The sequence below is a fragment of the Aotus nancymaae genome, unplaced genomic scaffold (genome assembly GCF_030222135.1).
Source record: "Aotus nancymaae isolate 86718 unplaced genomic scaffold, 86718_ANA_hifiasm-v0.15.2.pri h1tg000033l, whole genome shotgun sequence".
In the NCBI taxonomy this organism is placed as follows: Eukaryota; Metazoa; Chordata; class Mammalia; order Primates; family Aotidae; genus Aotus; species Aotus nancymaae.
In genome coordinates, this window is record NW_026988447.1 from 44,140,436 (window position 1) to 44,163,287 (window position 22,852).

At 35.0% G+C, this 22,852-nt stretch overlaps 1 protein-coding gene and 1 pseudogene across 1 annotated transcript; one reads left to right on the forward strand and one right to left on the reverse strand.

The window, feature by feature from the left end:
• Window positions 1-8,259: 8,259 nt before the first annotated feature.
• On the reverse strand, window positions 8,260-9,645 carry LOC105731363 (large ribosomal subunit protein uL4-like; annotated as a pseudogene).
• A 7,868-nt stretch (window positions 9,646-17,513) lies between these two features.
• On the forward strand, window positions 17,514-22,121 carry IL2 (interleukin 2). Its single transcript, NM_001308532.1, is given in 4 exon segments — window positions 17,514-17,660; window positions 17,751-17,810; window positions 20,062-20,208; window positions 22,011-22,121. Coding segments are annotated over 4 exon segments (465 nt in total).
• Window positions 22,122-22,852: the final 731 nt, after the last annotated feature.

The following is a 22,852-nucleotide window of genomic DNA, read 5'->3' on the forward strand; positions in this document are numbered from 1 at the left end:
TAAACTCCTGACTCCAGGTGATCCACCCACCTCAGCATCCCAGAGGGCTGGAATTACAGGCGTGAGCCACTGTGTCCGGCCCAAAATAGCCTTCTTAAGTAAAAAGAGGTTTTAAGAGATAGGAAAAAAATATATCATTATATAATGATAAAGGTGTCAATTCATCAAAAGCTTATAATAACTGTAAATATATACATGTACCTAACATCAGAGCACCTAAATATATATTAAAAAATTGACAGGAGGGGAGAAACAGGCAGCAATAAAGTTATAGTAAGAGACTTAAGTACCCATTTTCAATAATCAATAGGGCATCCAGACAGTAAAATCAATAGAAAATATTAGACTGAAACAACACTATAGCCCAAATGGACCTAATAGACATATACAGAACATTGCAGCAGAATGCAATCTTCTCGAGCACACATGGAACATTCTCCAAGATAGATCACATGTTAGGTCACAAAACAAGTCTCAGTAAATTAAGAAGATTGAAATCATCCCAAGTATCTTTTCTGATCACAGTGGAATGAAAGTAGAAATCAATAACAAAGACAAGATGGCAAAACTCACAAATACATACTAATTAAACAACACACTCTTGAACAACCACTGGGTCAATGAAGAAAGCAAAAGGGAAATTAGAAAAATCTTGAGATAATTTGAAGACAAAAACATGCATATCAAAACTTATAGGATAGAGCAAAAACAGTAATAAGAGGGAAGTTTATAGGGAGAAATGCTTTCATCAAAAAATGAAGAAAGAGCCAGGCATGGTGGCTGACACTTGTAATCCCAGCACTTTGAGAGGCCCATGTGGGCAGATCATTTGAGGTCAGTAGTTCGTGACCAGCCTGGCCAACATGGCGAAACCCAATCTCTACTAAAAATACAAAAATTAGCCAGGCGTGGTGGCAGGTGGGCACCTGTAACCCCAGCTACGTGGGATGGTAAGGCAGGAGAATCACTTGAACTTTGGAGTGGCAGGCTGCAGTGAGCTGAGACCATGCCACTGTACTCCAGTCCGGGTGACAAAGTGAGATTCTGTCTCCAAAGAAGAAGAAAGATCTCAAGTTAACAACCTAATGTTATACTTCAGAGGACTACTAAATAAATAAATAAATAAATAAATAAAAGAACAAACTATGCCCAAAGCTGAGAGATATAAGGAAAGAATAAATATTAGAGCAGAAACAAAAAGAAATCGAGAATAGAAAAATACCACAAAAATGGAGAAAACTAAGTGGGTTTTTTGAAAGGTAAACAGAATCAACAAATACTTAGCTTGACCAACCAAGAAAAAAAAAGAGGGAAAACCCAAATAAAATCAGAAATAAAAGAAGGGGCATTACACCTGGAGACACAGAAATAAAAATGTTCATAAGGGACTATTCTGAATGATTATATGCAAAAATACTAATCAACACAGAAGGCATAGATAAGTTCCTAGAAACATGCAAATTACTAAGATCCAGTCAAGAAACAGAAAGCCTGAACAGATGAATACATATAAAAGGATTGACTCATCTAAAACTTCCCAACAAAGAAAAGCACTGGAGCTGATGGCTTCATGGGTGAATTAAACTTTTAAATTAATTAATACTAGTCCTTTTTAAACTCTTCCAAAAATAGAAGAAGAGGTAAGACTTCCACATTCATGATGCCAATATTACCCTAATACCAAAGCCAAACAAAGACACCACAAGAAAACTACAGGTCAATATCCTTGATGGACATGAATACAAAAATCCTCAACAAAATATTAGCAAACTGAATTGAATAATACATTAATCGGTTTATGCACCACGACCAAGCAAAATTTATCCTGGGAATGAGGATGGTTCAACATTTGCAAATCAATCAATGTGATATACCACATTAACAGAATAAAGAATAAAAATCCCATGGTCATCTCAATAAAAGCAGAAAAAGCATTTAGCAAAAATTAACATTCTTTCATGATAAAAAAAAACTCTCAACAAATTAGATTCAGAAGGAACTTACCTCAACATAGTAAGGCCATCATGAAAAGTCCACAGCTAATATCATGATCAATGATATGTAACAAAGCAAGGATGACCACTCTCACCTCTTCAATTCAATCTGGTGCTAGAAATCCTAGACAGAGCAATAAAGCAAGACAAAGAAATAAAAGGCATTAAATTTGGAAAGAAGAAGTATCATTGTTTACAGATGATATAATCTACATCTCGAAGTATTTCTAGCAGATGTAGAAAACCCTGGCCAGGCACAGTGGCTCACACCTGTAATCCCAGCACTTCAGGAGGCCAAGGCAGGCCGATTACCTGAGTTTGGGAGTTTGAGACCAGCCTGACCAACATGGAGAAACCCCGTCTCTACTAAAAATACAAAAAATTAGCTGGGCATAGTGGCGTGTGCCTGTAATCCTAGCTACTCAGGAGGCTGAGGCAGGAGAATTGCCTGAACCCAGGAGGCGGAGGTTGCGGTGAGCCGAGATCATGCCATTGCACTCCAGCCTGGGTAACAAGAGTGAAACTCTGTCTCAAAAAAAAAAAAAAAAAAAAAAAAAAGGAAAACCCTAAACACTACTCAAAAAATGGTGTTGGAAGTAAGTTGCAATATACAAATCAACATACAAAATTCAGTTGTGTTCCTATACCACCAGCAAATGATACAAAAAGGAAACTAAGGAAACAATCCCATTTATAATAGCATCAGAAATAAATAGATAGATAAAGTAGTTAGGAATAAATTGAACCAAGGAAGTGAGAGATGTATACACTGAAAACTATAAAACATTGATGAAATAAAATGAAGAAGAAAAAAATGAATAGAAAGATATCCTGTGTTCATGGACTGGAATAATTAATATTGTTAAAATGTCTACATTACCCAAAGCAGTTTGCAGATTTAATGCAATCCCTATCAAATTTTCAATGATATTCTTTAAAGAAATAGAAAAAAAACTATTAAATTCATATGGAACCACAAAAAACTCTGAATTTCTAAAGCAACCTTGAACAAGAAAAAGAAAGATGGAGGCATCATACATCCAGATTTCAAAAGTATTACCAAGCTACAGTAGTAAAAACAGTATAATACTGAAATAATAATAGATATATAGATCAATGAAAGAGAATAGAGAGACCAGACATGAATCCACCCACTTATGGTAAATTGATTGTCACCAAGAGTACCAAGACCACATGATGGAGAAATGATAGCCTTTTTAAGAAATGGTGTTAAACCATGGAATACTATGAAGCCATAAAAAAGATTGAGATCATGTTCTTTACAGCAGCATAGATAGAGCTGGAGACCATTATCCTAAATGAACTAATGCAGAAACAGAAAACCAAATACCACATGTTTTCACTTACAAGTGGGAGCTAAACATTGAGAATGCAGAGACACAAAGAAGAGAACAAGAGACAATGGCGGCTATTTCAGGGTAGGGGGTGGAAGGAGAGAGAGAGGATCGAAAATCTATCTATTAGGCACTATGCTTATTACCTGAGTGGTAATCTGTACACCAAAACCCCCAAGGAAATGCAATTTACCTATATAACAAACCTGCACGTGTACCCCGAACCTAAAATAGAAGTTACAAATACATAAATAGTGTTGAGAAAACTGTACACCCACAGAAGAATGAAGTTGGGCCTTTATCTGACACCATATATAAAAATAAACCTAAAATGGATTAAAGACTTAAATATAAGATCTGAATCTGTAAAGCTACTAGAAAAAAACAGGGTAAAAAGCTTTTTGAAACTGGTCTTGGTAATAATTTTTTGGCTATGACACCAAAATCATAGGCAACAAAAGCAAAAATCAGTAAGTGGTGCTCCCTCAAGCTAAAAAGTTTCTGCACAGCAAAGGAAAAAATTAACAGTGAAAAGACAACCCATGAATGGGAGAAATATTTGCAAACCATATATCCAAGAATGAGTAAATTTCTAAAACTTATAAGAAGCTCAGGGGGGAGGGGAATAAAACTTATAAGAAACTCATACAACTCAATAGCAAAAAACAACCCAATAAAAAAATGGGCAAAGGACCTGAATAGACATTTCTCCAAAGACATACAAATGGCCAACAGATATATGAAAAGGTGCTCAACATCACAAATTATCAGAGAAATGCAAATCAAAATCACAAGGAGGTATCACCTCACACCTGTTAGAATGGCCATTATCAAAAAGACAAAAAGTAACAAGCCTTGGTGAGGTTGTGGAGACAGTAGAACCTTTGTACACTGTTGGTGGGAATGTAAATTGGTACAGCCATTTTGGAAGACCATATGGATTTTTTTCAAAAAATTAAAACTAGAACTACCATATGATCTAGTGATCCTTCTTCTGGGTATATATCCAAAGGAAATGAAATCAAGATCTCAAAGAGATATCTGCAGTTCATGTTCATTTTAGAATTATTCACAATAGCCAAGATAAATATCCATTAATGAATGGTTAAAGACAATTTGACTGATGCACACACACACACACACACACACACACACACACACGCACAATGGAATACTATTCAGCCTTAAAAAAGAAGAAAATCCTGCTATTCGTGACAAGTGTGAACCTGGAGGACATTATACTGAGTGAAATTAGCCAGACACAGATATACAAATACTGTATTATCTCACTTAAATATGGACTCTAATATAGTTGAACTCATAGAAGCATCATACAGAATGGTGGTTGCCAGGGACTGCGGAAAAGGGGAAATGGGGAGATGTTGGACAAAAGATATAAAGTTTCAGTTATGCAAGATATATAAGTTATGGAGATCTAGTGTAGAGCATGATGACTATAGTTAACAATACTCTATACTTGAAATTTGCTAAGAGGGTAGATGTTAAATATTCTCACTGTAACACCCCACCAACACACAGACACAAAATCATAATTACATGAGATAATGGATATGCTCATTATAGGCATACCTGAGAGATATTGAGGATTAGGCTCCAGATGAACACAACAAAGCAAATACTTCAATAAAGTGAGTCACATGAATTTTTTTGTTTCTAGTCCATAAAAGTTATGTTTATACTATAACTAACAACTGACAGTTGGTGTGGCTGTGGCAATTTCTTAAAATGAGAAAATAATGATGTTTTCCATATCAACTGACTCTTCCTTTCATGAAAGATTTCTCTGTATCATGTGACACTGTTTGATAGCATTTTATCCATAGTAGAATGTCTTCCAAAACTGGAGTCAGTTTCCTCAAACCCCAGTTTCATTAACTAAGTTTATTGAGTACTTTAAATCCTTTGTTTTGTCATTTCAACCATGTTTACATTGTTTCTTCACCCAGAATAAATTCCATCTCAAGAAAGCACTTTCTTTGCTCCTCCATAGAAAGTAACTCCTTGTCCACTTAAATTTAATCATGAGATTGCAACAATTCAGTTCCAACTTCAGGCTCCACTTTATTTATTTATTTATTTATTTATTTTTATTTGAGATGGAGTTTGGCTCTATCACCCACGCTGGAGTGCAGTGGTGCCATCTCAGCTTACAGCAACCTCTGCTTCCCAGGTTCAAGTGATTCTCCTGCCTTAGCCTCCTGAGTAGCTGGGATTACAGGCACCCACCACTTTTATTCTTGTTCTCCTGCTACTTCCATCCCATCTCTCCATTCAAGACTACAGTGGAGAAAGCAGTTACTTCCTCTATTGTAGACTTGAATCCCTCAAAGTCATCCATAAGAGTTGGAACCAACTTCTTCCAAAATCCTAGTAATGTTGATATTTTGACCTCCTCTTATGAATAAAAGTGTTTTTAATGACATCTAAAATGGCAAACCCTTTCCAGAAGGTTTTTAATTTAGTTTGCCAAGATCCATTGGAGGAATCACTATCTATGGCAGCTATAGCCTTACAAAATACATTTCTTAAATTGTAAGACTTGAAAGTTGAAATTACTTCTTGATCCATGCTACAGAACAGATGTGTTAGTAGGCATAAAAAGAACATTAATCCCTCCATCAGGGCTCTTGAATGATTAGATGCACTGTCAATGAGCAGTAGTATTTTGAAAGAAATCTTTTCTTCTGAGTAGTAGGTCTCATCAGTGGGCTTAAAATATTCAGTAAGCCATGCTATGAAAAGATGTGCCATCATTCAAGCTTTGTTGTTTTATTGATAGAGCAGAGTAGATTTAAGGACCCTAGCATTTTCAGAATGGTAAACAAGCATTGGCTTCCACTTAGAGTCACCAGCTGTATTAGGTCCTAACAAGAGAGTCAGCCTGTCCTTTGAAGCTAGGCATTGACTTCTCTTCTCTAGCTATGAAAGTCCTAGATGGCATCTACTTCCCATAGAGGACTGTTTTGTCTATGTTGAAAATCTGTTGTTTAGTGCAGCCACTTCCATCAACTAACTTAGCTAGATCTCTGGATAACTTGCTGCAGCTTTTACATCAGCATTTGCTGTTTCAACTTGCACTTTTATGTCATGGAGACAACTTCTTTCCTTAAATGTCATGAGTTAACATCTCCTAGTTTCTAACTTTTGTCCTGCAACTTCCTCACTGCTCAGCTTTCATAGTATTGAACAGAGTCAAGGTCTTGCTCTGACTTAGGCATTGGCTTAAGGAAATGATATGGCTGCTTTGATCTTCTATCCAGACCACTCAAACATTCTCCATATAAAAATAAGGCTGTTTTGCTTTATTATTATTAGTGTGTTCACTGGAGTAGCATTTTTAATTTCCTTTAAGAACTTTTCCTTTGCATTTACAACTTGGCTAACTGTTTCACACAAGAGGCCTGGCTTTCAGCCTATCTTGATTATCAACATGCCTTCCTCACTAAGTTTAATCATTTCTAGTTTTTCATTTAAAGTGAAAGACGTAACTTTTCCTTTCACTTGAACACTTAAAGAGCCCAACTAGTAGGTTTACTAGTTGGTCCAATTTCCATATTGTTGTGTTTTGGGAATAGAAAGGCCTGGGGAAAGGGAGAGAGACAGAAGAATGGCCAGTCAGTGGAACAGTCAAAATACACACAACATATATCAATAAGTTTATGGTCTTATATCTGGGGCTCAAAAATAATTAAAACAGGAACATCAAAGATTACCAATCACAGAACACCATAACAGATATAATAATAATGAAAAAGTTTGAAAAATTGTGAGAATTACCAAAATGTGACACAGAGTCACAAAGTAAGCACACGCCGTTAACAAAATGGTGCTGATAGTTTTGCTCCACGCAGAATTGCCACAAACCTTCCATTTGTTAAAATAGAAAAAAAAAGGCAATGTCTGTCTAGTGCAGTAAGTCAAAGCTCCGTAAAATGAGGTATGCCTGTAGTTTGATTTTGGCAATGATTTCACAACGTATACATACATCAAAACATCAAGTTGTATATCTTAAATAAATACAATTTTTATTTATTTTTTATTGTACTTCCAAAAAGCTGAGGGGAAAAAAAAATCTCTTTGGTTCAATGGTCAGAATGATATCATAGATTTCACAGAAAAGACAAAGGTAAGGACTTCTTAGTTGTAAAAGTACATTCAATAAATCATTTTATTAAATCTTTATAACAGTACTGTGAGGAACAGAGGAAGGGCAGGTATTCTTTGACCTATTTAATAGAAGCTAAATAAGGCTTATAAAAAGGAAGCATCATGCCCAAGGTCACAAGGCAGGTTAGACATCTCCCTAGGTTTAGGATGCAAACTCAAACGCCTACAAATCCAGATCCATGATGTATTAGTCTGTTCTCCCACTGCTAATAAAGACATACCTGAGACTGGATAATTTATAAAGAAAAAGAGGTTTAATGGACTCACAGTTCCACATTCTTGGGGAGGCCTCACAATCATGGCAAAAGGCAAAGGGATAGCAAAAGTACCTCCTACATGGCAGCAGGCAAAACAATGTGTGCAAGGGAACTGTCCTTTATAAAACCATCAGATCTCGTAAGACTTATACACTATTATAAGAACAACACAGGAAACCCCCCCACCTCATAAATCAATTACCTCCCACTGGGTTCCTCTGACACAAGGAATTATGGGAGCTGCAATTCAAGATGAGATTTGGGTAGGGACACAGCTAAACTGTATCACATGATATAATGAGCAAAGTGGCCAGTTGGAAGAGCACAGGTAACCACTGCATGAGGGCATTTAAGGAGAGAAGTAGCGTCCAGCTTCAACAAATGACTACCAGTGCTGCCAGATCTTCAGAGGTGTCTTTTTTTCCTATCTTCGGAGTTTTTTTTTTTTTCTTTCTCTCTGCCTCTTTGATCAGGTCTTTACTCAAAAGAAGCTCTCCAAAATGATTTGACCTTTATGGAATAATCAAATTTAAGAGTTTATGCAGCAGGCTTCTTTTCCTCTGTAGTAGGTTTCTTTTCTGCTGGCTTCTTTTCAGGGGCTGGTTTCTTGGTAGCTGCTGGCTTTTTTCCCACTAGAGGCTTCTTCTGCTTCTTAATACCAACAGCAGCCTTCTTTCCTTTCTTACCTACCACAGGCTTCTTGCCTGCAACCCCCTTCTCATCTGATTTGGCTTCTAGTGCTGCTGCTGCTGCCGCCGCCTTATCCACCCAGAGCTTGTGACTCCTGGCCTGGCAAAGAATAGTGTTCCAGTGCATGATCTTTGCGTATGGGTTTAGCTTCAACATGATTCTCAGGTTTTTCAGGGGGTTCTTCTTTAGGTCTCTGCAATGAATCTTCTTACGTGGCGCTCGAAGGGCTCTTTGGATCTCTAGGCTTTTCAAGATTCTGCTGAGATCTGTATTGTTCATCTTGTGCATAGGAAGATTGTAGTTACTCTTGAGGGAAGCAGCTTTACACCAAGTGCCATACAATTCATCTAACTTCTGGAAAGCACTTTTAGTCCAAATGCAGAAACGTCCCACATGCCCACCAGGAGGAGCAAGCTTCAAATGTTCAATTTGTTTACACTGAGCAAAGTAATTCCAGGGATGTTTCTGAAGCCCTTGATGATACCATTATCTTCATTGTAGATGATGCAGGGTCCCCTGTGCTGGATATGGTGACAGTTTCTCATTTTGCCCTTGCCAGCTCTCAGTCGCTGAGAGGCATAGACCTTTTTGATATCATTCCAGGTTGTAAGTTACTTAAGAAGCAAAACAGCCTCCTTGGTCTTCTTGCAGCCTTCAACTTTGTCTTCGACTACCAAAGGAAGTTCAGGAACTTCAATACGATGACCTTTAGACATGACCAGTGCTGGTAAGGCTGAGGCAGCCAGGGCAGAACAGATGGCATATTGCTTTTGGGTTGTGTTCACTCTATGATGCCAATAGCACCAGGTTTTGGTTGGTGCAAACATTTGGCTGCCATGACACATATTTCCAAAAGCATCCTGGCCAGAACGGTGAGTCCCACCACCTTGAACTCTGGGAATTCGAGCCACAGCTCTACCAGTACCCCAAGACTCAGCACTGGTCTGATGACCTGCTATTTCACTGACAGCATAGGGCTGTCTGTTGTTTTTGCGCGAGCTGGTGTGAACAAAGTTCACATTATCTGGTCGAATAGGATCTTTGAATGCAGCAGGCAAAGTGACATTTTTGCCAGATGACTCTACCTTTCTGGAGTATACCAATATCAGTGGGCGAGCACACACCATGGCAGAGAGGAGACAGCCATGCTCCTCTCAGCCCGGCAGCTGCCACAGGAAAAGCTATCCTCAGAGTTTTAAACACAAGCTCCAATCTAGACTTTTAAGTTAAATCTTCCGATTTTAAAATGTTGCCTTAATTAAAATACAAAACAAATGAACGCTCTGAAGGTTAAGTACATTTAAGTCACAATCTGCATCCTCTCTCAATTATTAAATGTTGGCTTAAAATACAAACACTTTGAGGGCTAAATACATTTAACTCACAACCTTTATCTTCTGACCTACGGGTTTCTGTTTTTCAGACAGTATTCTGCTGCTTAGTATACCAGTCAAAGGTTGGAGAAGTCAAACATTTGGTTATAAGAACAGGTGTACTTGTTACCTGCAGTTAGGTCTGGTTGTATGCATCATGTACCATATTTTGGCTTCCAAGTTTTCTTGAACCATTCCCATATTTCTGTAGTATTTATTAGTATACTTATTTATCTTAAAATATTTTTCAAACATTTAAATATACTGATGTATTAAAAGATGTCATTTAATAATCAAAGAAAATGTATTACCATTTATTTAATATTTAGGACTTAATTAGGTGACAATAATCAGCAATGAGAATAGTGACTGAATGCCATATAGTACATTTTACTATTTATTTTTACTCTTTAACAATATAGGCAATTTTAAGTTTTAACTTGTTCATTTCATTCTCTTTACACTTATTTTATATACACTAGTTATATACCCAATTCTTAGAGATAAATCTAGTTTCATTCTGGGACATCATTTATTTCAGTATGGCAACAAACCAAAATCATACTGCATCTGTTTCAACCATTTTTCAATTGTGAAGCTAGGAAAAATTTTTTAGCAGCTTTGAGATATAATTTACATACCATAGTATACAATTGAGTGATTTCTATATATTCATAGAGTTGTACAACCATTAACACTATCTAATTTTAGAACATTTTCATCATCTAAAAAAGAAACCTCATAGTCATTAGCAGTCACTCCCCTTTCTCCCTCCCCAGCCCCTGGAAACCACTAATCTGCTTTCTGTCACTACGCATATCTTTATTCAGGACATTTCATATAAATGGAATCATACAATATTTGACCCATTGTGATTGCTTCTTTCACTTAGCATATTATTTTCAAGGTTCACCCATGTTGTAGAATGTAACAGCATTTCAGTTTTTATTGTTAAATAAAATTCCATTGTATGGATGTACATAAAATTCCATTGTATGGATATAAACATTTAATTTATCCAATATCAGTTGTTGGGTACTTGAGTTGCTTCCACTTTTTGATTTTTACAAATAATGCTGCTATGAACATTTGTGTACAAGTTTTTGTGTGGAGATGTTTTCATTTCTCTTGGGTATATAACTAGGAGGAGAATTGCTGGGTCACACAGTAATTCTATATTTAATATTTTGAGGGATTGCCGATGTTTCCAAAGAAGCTATACTATTTTACATTTCCACCAGCAATGCATGACGGTTCAAGTTTTTTCATATTTTTATCAACATTTGTTTTTGTTCTTTTAAAAAATTATTTTAGTTATTCTAATGGGTGTGAAGAGGTATCTCATTGTGGTTTTGGTTTGGTTCTTCCTAACTATTAATGATGTTGAACATCTTTTCATGTGATTTTCGGTCATGTGTACATTTTTTTTGAAGGAATGTCTGTTGAAATCATTTGGCCATTTTTGAAATGGGCTATTTGTATTTTACTGTTAAGTTGCAAGATTTCTTTGTATTTTCTGAATACAAACCTCATATAAAATAAATGGTTTGCAAATATTTTCTCCCATTCTGGGATTGTCTTTCTTCATGGTGTCCTCTGAAGCAAAAAGTTTTTAATTTTGATGAGCTCCAATTTATTTATTTTTCTTTTGTTAGTTTTGCTTTTGGTGACATATCTAGCCATTGCCTAATTCAAAGCCAAGACTATTGCATGTTTTCTTCTAAATGTTTTATTAGGTTGGTGCAAAAGTAATGGTATTTTTTTCCATTACTTTTGCACCAACCTAATATAATTTTAGCTCTTTCACTTAGGTCTGCAATTCATTTTGAGTTAATATTTCTATATGGTATGAAGTAAGGGTCCAATCTCATACTTTTGCATATAGATATCCAGTTATCCCAAGCACCATCTGTTGAGAAGACTTTTCTTCTCCCATTAAATTGTCTTGGCACCCTTGTCAAAAACCAATCGACCATAAATGTATCTTACACTTGGGAATTAACTCCTTATCCATCCTCTTATTGTCTAATATTGGGGCCTTGCATATATATCTATTTCTCTTTCTTAAATATAAAATTCTGTAGGCTAAATATAGCAACACATTTTGTATCTCCCATAGCCCATAATCATATTTAATAATGTTCCTTAAATATTTTGCATTTACAATACAAATAGAACTTTCTAGGAAGAATGGCCCAATATACTCAGAGTGTAGTTGTATGAGAAACCCAAAACAACAGTGGCTTAAATAAGATATGGTTGTTTCCCTCTTACATAAAAGAATTCAAAAGTAGGCAATCAGAGTTGATTTGGTAGCTTGACGAAGTTATCTGTATCCTAGCTCTCAGCCCTATCATCCCTAGAGTGCAGTCCCCTGTCCTCAAGGTACTGAAAAGCCACTAGAGTTCTAGCCATTAAATCTGCATGGCCACACCTCACTGCCAAGTGAAACTAGAGAATGTGGTCTTTACTGGAGAGCAGCAGTATGTCCAGCTAAAAATCAGACTTCTTATTATAAGTAGAAAGGAGGGAAAGATTAAATTAGAGGAAATCAGCATTCTCTACAACAGGAATAAGGGGATAACTTTAAAAAAAAAATCTCTTTGAGACTAAAGAAAGTGAGGTATTTAGGAAGTTCCAAGTAATTCAGTGTGTCATAGCTGCCCCTGTAGCAATGGACTTAGATAAGCCTGGGATGAATGTGGAGCTTTTTTTTTTTTTTTTTTTTTTTTTTTCTGATTAATTGGCTGTTCTTTATTCTAGAGTGCAGGGACAACTAGCAGGAAAGCACTGTATTACTTCACCCCTTACAAGTGTAAGCTGTACTCCCAAGTTATCCTCATTGAGAAATGACATTAAATAATTAAAGTATATTCTACCCTATTAGTCTAAACTGTAGGAGACAGAAGATCCAACCCTTTAAGGAACAGAAGGTCTGAGCAGGTTCATCTGCTAACAGACTTGGCCTAAGGGGTGAAATGAACTCTACAGGAATCCTAATATCATCCAGTGAGGAGTCCAGAGTTGTTTGTTCAGTATTGTGCAACTAGCCTGATACAGGTCAAGGATAGAGAAGAGAATTAAGAATGAGGTGCATATTCATACATTTAAAAATTATTATATGAGGCAAATGACTCTAAAATTAGCCACCTATGTAACAACTTCTAGAAGCTCTACTAGTAAAAAAAAAATGCAGTTACCATGAGGTGATAGAAAAGCTTTCCCTCTCTTCCCAGTAACGAGAACTATAGATCCAACTCATTTGCAGAGGCTGGCCCCTCCCCTTATCTCCATGGGTTACATGGAGTGGGTCCTGTAGATGTGCTGATTTGCTTGACTTCCTCCTATTCTCTAGCATTACTGTTTTCCGTAGTAAATTGTTCACCCTTGATCTGCAGAAGTGTGAAGTAAAATGTGCTAACAATGGTTATCTCTAGCTGATTAGATTACAGTTAATTTTTATTTCTGATGTTTTTTAGATTCTGTGTATTATCCAAATTTTCTATAATAAATACGCATTGTTTTATAATTAGACAATGTTATAAATTTTAAAATAAAAAAATCAGGTCAGAATAAAATATGCATACTATTTAGGAAGGATGAACAATGTACTCTCTGTCAGTGGTATACCCAAAGCCACTATAGGAGAAAACAATAAACTGTTGACAGAGAACTTAGAAATAAAATAGGAAAAACAATTAGATGTAGATAAGCTTAAATGACTGCAAATAATAACTTTATTTTCACAAAATTTTAACAAAAGAATTTATCTTGGCAGAGGAGAAAGCTAATATTTATCTGTAAGTTGTAAGGCTTAATTCTTAATGTATGAAGAAAAAAGTTCTGCAATATGAAGCACATGTTTCTTTCCTTAACTATTTTGTGGTGAATTTAGATTAAAAGATGTGAAATGAGATAAATAGATGTGAAAGTGCTTTATAAACTTGTGCTTTGCAAATCTGTTACTGTTACTGTCAGAATACTATCTATCATATTCTACCTGTAGTAACTACTGTGTGACTTGTCATAGGGGTCTTATATTTACACAAAAAGTAAATTTCCAAAGGTTTTGAAGATTCTCCCCTTATCATCACATTTAAGTAGTAAGGTATCTCTTGGCTGCCAATGCAGACAATTGCCTAGTGTGATATTTCCATGTTAGCCTTAGAACACTGCACTCTGAAGAGCACAGTGCAGCTTAAATCCACAATGGGATACAATCATTGCCTAACTTTAGATATGAGAGAAATGTTAAAAAACATCAAGTGTTCTGGTGCTTTTAAAAGACCCCAGAAAGAGAGTCAAAAACATGAGCAAAACTCAGCATTTGGAGCTACTGTGTGAATTCAGCTGCTCCACATTCTTAGAAATCCTAAGGCTACTCAAAGTGTTGTTTTAGTGAAGACGGATGATGCCTTCCCTGACTCATTATCTATCACTGATAGAGTGAAGTAAGATGGAATAGTGGGCACAATCTCATTCACCTGACTCTATGTAGTCTAATGGGTCCAGAATTTAGCATCACTATTTTACACTGGAAAAAGATGAGATTATGAGGGGTCAGGAAGGCTTTGAGTTTTTACTCTAACCTCACCAATAATTAAGATTGTGATACTGGGTAAGTCACCTTAACCTCTGTAGATGTCAAGTTTCCTATCAGTAAATTTGACTATATAAAACACTAAATTTGAAATAATTCTTCAATCCAAAAAGGTTATGAACATTGTGAAAATTTGCCACATGGAAAAGCACACACCACAGAGACATAATTGTGATCATGAACAGATTTACAAAAGTGGTATCACATAATGGAGGGCCATATGGCTGATAAAGACAAATGCATCACCAACCTATGCCCAAGGTCATTCAGATTTTCACGGTAAACACAGAGCTTCTAGCTGAATTATCTCTGGATGGTGTGGAAATTTTCCAACAATATGTTCCTAATTTCAAAGAAACAGAACTGAATCTTGAAAAGCCAAGAGGCTTTTACAGAAACTGAAAAGAGATGAATTAATATACGTATCAAGCTACAGACCAAATTAAAGTTTTACAAAACTGTGAAAGAGGATCAGAAACAATAAATTTATTGGAAGCAGAGTCACTGAAAGTCAGCTTTGATGGATAGACAATATGTGCAACAGAGTGAGTAACCTCTTTGGTAGGCAGCTTCAGGGACTTGGGCTGCCCTTTTTAAAGGACTTGGGCTACTCTTGAATCTAAGAGGCTGAGTCACAAACAATACTAAGCAACTAAACTTCTTGTTGAATAGTAAAATTCTGCATAGTAGAAGGAGAAGCAGGGGTATGACATGACACATGTGGTAGTCAGCAATCCACTACTGACTTTACTGCCACTACACCCAGAAAAGCCAGCTGATGTGTCAGACGTGAGAAAGCGAAAGTATGTCACAGTGAATGTGGCTTTCTCCCCACATATTTCAAGAAAGAAATTAAAAATCCAACTTCTATAATGGTGTCTACTGTGCAATAACAGAGATAAACTAGGTATCCATGAATTCAATTTTCTACAGGGTCCCAGAAATACAGCCATATACTGTCCCATTTTCTAATGGAAATAGCCAGAGAAATATAAATATCAAGACTGGAGAACATCAAAGACATTATTGGAAAAGCCCCCACATAGGAAAATGTGTGGGCCTGAATTCTTCCATTTTGGAAGGGTAAAGCCTGAGTGATGATGCTGGGATTAGACACTGAAACTCTTTAGAGAAGCAAAACAAGTTTAATAAAGCTGTATTTTATTATGTTAAATAAATGACATCTTTATTATAGTAAATAAATGACTACCAAATAACCTTCCCCTTATAATAGTGCTAATGTGATTTTGATCTGAAATGTACAGACATTTTGCATTTTTTCGCAACCAAATGTTTATAATTGGCCCTAATCTGACCTTTTCTTCATTTTTTTTCTACTTGAGGGACTATAATCTTTATCTTTAAATTTGTTTTATATTCTCCAAACATTACCTAATGCATAGAAAACTCTTATTAACCCATTTTTCTCTGTTTTTTGTAAAAGATTACAATTGACTGTTCCTTAGAATGCTTTAATCATTCCTGCCTATGCACCCTCCTCAAAATCCAGTTTAAAGTAATCGTTCCTTATTGAAAATTCCTTATATCCACCTCCCTTGAGACAGCAATTATCTTTCACCCAGGATTACACTTGTGTATGTACATATCTTCCCTATTACAAATCAGGGTCTTTGAGAAAATACAAATGGTAAGAGAGTGGATTTTTGGAGTCAGAACATTCTCTTTTCAAATCCTTGTTCTGCCCCTTACCAGCAGTAAGGGCTAAGTGCCCTAGAGCAAATTCCTTAACTTCACTGAGCCTCAGTTTTCTAATCTGCAAAATAGGAGCCAGCACTTCACAAGTCTGCAAGACCTAAATTAGACTAAGTGCTTGCCTGTACACTGTTCTCTTTTCTCTTTTTCTATGTACCTGACGGCATAATAGGTGCCAGTAAATGTCTGTTTAAAGACCAGACAATATTGTCTTAAAAAAAAACAACAAAAACACAGGCAATACCATCTTAAAAAAAAAAAAAAAAAGACCAGGTAATAAATAAATAAAGTAGTAAAGTAGTAGAATGGAAGCTTGTGTCCCCAGGTTAAATTAGAAGTATATACCCGTACCATTGTTCAGCCAGTCTGTGCACTGTACTGAAGATGAATGAACACATATCCTAAATGTCCTAGTATGCTGACTAAAAGAAATATGATCATATTTCATAATTATTATTGTTACACTCATAGTATCCCAGGTAATTTAGAGGATAAATCAAAATCCATTAAAGAAGTAAAGACATAAAAATGAGAAACATGGACTGGTTTACACATAACACATATAAAGTCTACTATAAAACTAGCATCAGTATCCTTGAATACAAACCTTTTTCTAAGTATTTATCTCACCCTTTAAAAAATGTACAATAGACATTAAGAGACTTAAACAGATATATAAACATTTTAAAATTAAAACAGCATAAAACAGTACCTCAAGCTTAGTAAGCATTTTATATAGTCTAATCTTAATATTTCTCTAGCTGACATGTAAGAAGAAATCTATCTTATTGTATGCAATTAGCTCATTGTGTAGATAAAAAGGTAAAACCATTCTGAAACAGGAAACCAATATACTTCCTGTTTAATCAACAAATCTAAACATTTATTCTTTTCATCTATTTACTCTTGCTCTTGTCCACCACAATACGCTACTCACATGCTCAGTGTAGTTTTATGAAAAAGAGAAAATTTTCATGAGTTACTTTTGTATCCCCACCCCCTTAAAGAAAGGAGGAAAAACTGTTTCATACAGAAGGCGTTAATTGCATGAATTAGAACTATTACCTAAGTGTGGGCTAATGTAACCAAGAGGGATTTCACCTACATCCATTCAGTCAGTCTTCGGAGGTTTAAAGAAATTCCAAAGAGTCATCAGAAGAGGAAAAATGAAGGTAATGTTTTTTCAGACAGGTAAAGTCTTTGAAAATATGTGTAATATGTAAAACATTTTGACACCCCCATAATATTTTTCCAGAATTAACAGTATAAATTGCATCTCTTGTTCAAGAGTTCCCTATCGCTCTCTTTAATCACTACTCACAGTAACCTCAACTACTGCCACAATGTACAGGATGCAACTCCTGTCTTGCATTGCACTAAGTCTTGCACTCATCACAAACAGTGCACCTACTTCAAGTTCTACAAAGAAAACACAGCTACAACTGGAGCATTTACTGCTGGACTTACAGATGCTTTTGAATGGAATTAATGTAAGTATATTTCCTTCCTTACTAAAATTATTACATTTAGTAATCTAGATGGAGTTCACTTCTTAATAACAATGTATTATACTTTCTTAGAATTACAAGAATCCCAAACTCACCAGGATGCTCACATTTAAGTTTTACATGCCCAAGAAGGTAAGTACAATTTTCTACATTCAATGTATGTTTTAATAAAATTCAAAGTAATGTGAACATTTGCACAGATGGGATTAATAGCACCTTATCTGAGGAAAACAGTAACTTTAATTTCTGTTTGAGAACCCAAGTTTGATAATGAAGGCTCTATTAAAATGGTTTACCTGTATTTTTATATATATTTGTGTGTTGGTGACAGTAGGAAGAAAACATAAAAATAATATTCTCACTTTATTGATAGGACAATTTTAAACAAAAATGATTTATGGTTTTATTTAAAAATATAAAACTCTAAATATTTGATTATGTCATTTTAGTATGTAAAATATCAAAATCTATTTCCAAGGAGCCCACTTTAAAAAAATCTTTTCTTGTTTTAGGAAAGATTCCTAAGTGTTTGAGAGGCAGCATAACACTAACTAATAGCATAGACTCTGAGCCAGATACCTGAAGTGAAATCTCAGCTCTGCCATATCCTAGCTTTCATGAGCTTTGGTAAATTACCCACTCTCTTTGTGATTTAGTTTCATGTCTACCTAAATGAATAATTGTATATACTTAATATAGTTTTGTGAGGATTAGTAAGTAAATGTAAAGCACTCAGAACCGTGTCCGGCATACGATAAATACTATGCAAGTATTAGCTATTATTAGTAGTATCAAAGATCAAATTCTCATTGGGAAATACAAAGTAAAATTTTGGACTTAAATATCTCTTTTTATCAATAGAACTTGAGACTTATAATGCTATATGACTTATTTTCTAAGATTAAAAGCTTCATTTGGTTGTTTTTGGATTCAGATAGAGCATAAGCACAATCATCCAAGCTCCTAGGCTACATTAGGTGTGTAAAGCTTCCTAATAGTTGTGCCAGTTAAGAGAGAACAAACAAAATTTGGTGTCAGAAAGGGCTTGTGCCAGGGTGAATGCAAGCCCAGAAAATAATAGGATTTAAAGGGACACAGATGCAATCCCATTGACCAAATTCTATTAATTCAAGGGAAATGTGCTCCAAACTACTATTCTGAAAGATGTAAAGGAGACAGCTTACAGATGTTTCTCTGGTTTAATCAGAGCCACATAACACAACTCCAGCAACATAAAAGACACTAGTTCATGCCAAAAACTGAAGCCCTGAATTTGTAGAATGTGTAGTGGTGAATTGAAAGAGCAATAGATGGACATACGAGGGGATCTGTATTTTCTAGTCCTACCATTCCCAGTAGAGATTGTTAGAAAGATGAGATTATGTGCATAATTTAGGGGGTGGTAGAATTCACTGAAATCTAATAGTTTGAAACCAAAAGTAATGAAAAACTCTATTCATTTGTTCATTTAACTTTCACTGCATATTTACAAAAGATTTTGGAAATTAACAAAAAACATTTGATTCCATGGATGCTATGTTAATGCTATCATGAGAAAGAACTGAAATCTAATTCTGGCTCAACCTATTTTTGTGGCCAAATGCTGAGATTTAGTTTCCTTATTTATAAAATGAAGATGAGACTTCACTGCCTACTTCAAAAAGATGGCTGTGAGACATAAATGGGCCTATTTTGGAGAAAATTCTTTTAAATTATACCATATAATCACAAAATATTATATATAATATAGAATCAAGAGGCCTGTCCAAAAGTCTTTCAAAAATACTATAATCTTTAATTTCATTAGGACAAATATTTTTTAAATGCATCTTAATGTAGTGATTGTAGAAAAGTATATATTTAAGTCACACTTAAATGTATCTTGCTCCAGGCTATATTGAGAACCACTACTACATGATTATAGTTACCTAATATAAAATGTTGGGATCGTGATAGATAGCATCCAAGAGCTCCTTCAGTATCTTAACATTCTGTGATTCTTAACTCTTAGATTATCAAATATTAGAATCACAGAATGTGATTTTTATACTTCCACATTCTGACTGATTTGTTTTAATGATTTCTATGCGGACTGGAAAAGTAATCAGCCTACATCTGTAATTTGCATTTAGATGCAGAAATGCTGCAAAGCCAAATTAAGCTAAAACTAATGGAGTGACTATCACTTAATGCTAGTCATAGGTACTTGAGCCCTAGTTTTCCAGTTTTATAATTTAAACTCTACTTGTCCATCTTTACAGTGATACTGAGAACAGAGAGAATGGTAAAAACTACATACTGCAACTCCAAATAAAATAAATTAGAGATTAGTTTCTGATTCTGACCTCTGTGTAAACTAAGCTGATGATAATTATTATTCTAGGCCACAGAACTGAAACATCTTCAGTGTCTAGAAGAAGAACTCAAACCTCTGGAGGAAGTGCTAAATTTAGCTCAAAGCAAAAACTTTCACTTAAGAGATACCAGGGATATAATCAGCAATATCAACGTACTAGTTCTGGAACTAAAGGTAAGGCATTACTTTATTTGCTCTCGTGGAAAAAAAAAAAATGGAAGAGGAAAAGTATCACATTTTTAAGTGACATAACATTTTTGGTATCTGTAAAGTACCCATGCATGTAATTGGCCTACATTTTAAGTACACTGTGAACATGAATCATTTCTAATGTCAGATAATAAACTGGGGAGTAGAGAGTTTGCACCTACCATCCACTAAAGGACAAGTCTCATCCCAAACTCCATTACCTCTCACATTAACACAAAACTGAGAGAAGGTACTGAATTGAATTTCACAGAAAGCAGACAGATTTCGTTATATATTTTTCAATTCCTTTAGAACATTACTGGAAAAAGCCAATACTGATTACCTGAAAGGCTTTTCAAATGGTTTCCCTATCATTTGATGGGAGGACTACTCTTAAGAGATTTTTCTTAAAAAAAAAAAAATGCAGCCATTAAAATTGCCAGTGGACTAGAAAAACAACAACCTTTTTAGAGGCAATCCCCACTTTCAGAACCTTAAGTATTTGTAAATGCACAGGAAGCATAAAACATGCAAGGGACTAAGGTGATGTAAAACAGATTCACTTCTCCCTTTTCATATTCCATCTACTAAGATACAAAATTCATGAGTTAATAGGTATCCTAAACAGCGTAATTATAGTAGCAGAAACACATTTCTAAAAGTAACTCCAGTTGTTTCCAAATGAGTCACTTATTAGTGGACTGTTTCAGTTGAATTAAAAAAAATACATTGAGATAACTGTCATCTGGACATTGACAGATTTAGTCCCTTATCTAAGTCAAGAGGTTTATTCTAAAATCATTAACATCAGACAATTCACTCAACTCTTGATACAAATTTAAGACGAAAATATGAAAACTGTGTTTCAAAAGTCAAATACTTTTAAAAATAAAAAAATCAAGATATTATATTTAAATAATTATGCTTAATTGGGTATATAACACTATAACAGTTTATTTAAAGAGAATACTTATTTAAAGGGAATACTCTAATCTCACTTGTTTTTTGTTCCAGGGGTAGGAATCACTTCAAATTTGAAAAGCTCTCTTTTAAATCTCACTATATATCAAAATATTTCCTTCTTTGCTTGTCAACTAGAGGCAGCATTAAATAGCTCCTTTCAGCAGAGAAGCCTAATTTCTAAAAAGCCAGTCCATAGAACAAAATTTATAATGTTTAAACTTTTAAAAGTTGGTAAATTCACCTGCATTGATACTATGATGGGGTGGGGGTAAGTGTAAGTATTTATGAAGCTGTTTTTCAAATTTCTCCCAAACAGAAGCAACTAGCTTACTCTGGGCTAGTTCTCTTCTGCTTTGGGGAAAATATAAGGAGATTCACTTAAGTAGAAAAATAGGAGATTCTTAATCAAGATTTAGAAAAGAAGAAAGTATAATGTGCATATCAATTGATATATTTAACTTACATAGATATAGATATATACTCAGAGGAAAAGTGGTCAAGTTTATTTCACATGCAGCGTTTAATATTTGTCTAGATCTGTTTTTATTTAAACGTTTATTTGCACCCAATTCGGGAAAATTTTTTTGTGTTCATTGACTGAATTAACAAATGAGGAAAATCTCAACTTCTATGTTACTATCATTTGCTATCATAACAAAATAGATAATTTTAGCACATCATTTTGATCATTTCAAGAAAATATGAATAATATGTTTGGTAAGCTTGAAAATAAAGGTGACAGGCCTATAAGACTTCAATAGGGAATAACTATGTATAAGGTAAACTACTTTGTACTTTAAAAAATTAAAATTTTTCTTTTATAGGGATCTGAAACAACATTCACATGTGAATATGATGATGACACAGCAACCATTATAGAATTTCTGAATGGATGGATTACCTTTTGTCAAAGCATCATCTCAACACTGACTTGATAATTAAGTGCTTCTCATTTAATACATATCAGGCCCTCTATTTATTTAAATATTTAAATTTTATATTTATTGTTGAATGTATGGTTTGCTACCTATTGTAACTATTATTCTTAAGATTATAAATATGGATCTTTAAGATTCTTTTTTGTAAGCCCTAGGGGCTAAAATGGTTTCACTTATTTATCCCAAAATATTTATTATTATGTTGAATGTTAAATATAATGCCTATATAGATTGGTTAATAAAACTATTTAATAAATTTGATAAATATAAACAAGCCTGGATATTTGTTATTTTGGAAACAGCACACAGTAAGCACTGAAATATTTCTTAGTTACTTGTGTGAACTATAGGATGGCTAAGATGCTTACGAAAGTCACTCTTCCCCTGAAGGAATATGTAGAACCAAGATGTAAACTTCTCAAAAGCCCTTGCTTTGTCCTTTCAAGAGCTGATCAGACCTTTAGTTCTGATCTGAGGAAATCTCTTAGCCGATTATATTTTCCTTCTTCTTAAAGAAAATGCCAAACACATTCTTGAAACTCTTCATAGATTTGGTGTGGCTATGAATTGTCTAATATCTTACACCTTGCCCTCTGCCCTAGGAGGCTCACCTGTACCACCTATATCAAAGGTCTTCCCTGCCCTTTGGCTTTTCATTATGTCCTGCCACTGGGGAACCCTGGTCAGAGCTGTGAGGAACTTAAGAGATTCCCGACTCCCTCCTTTGG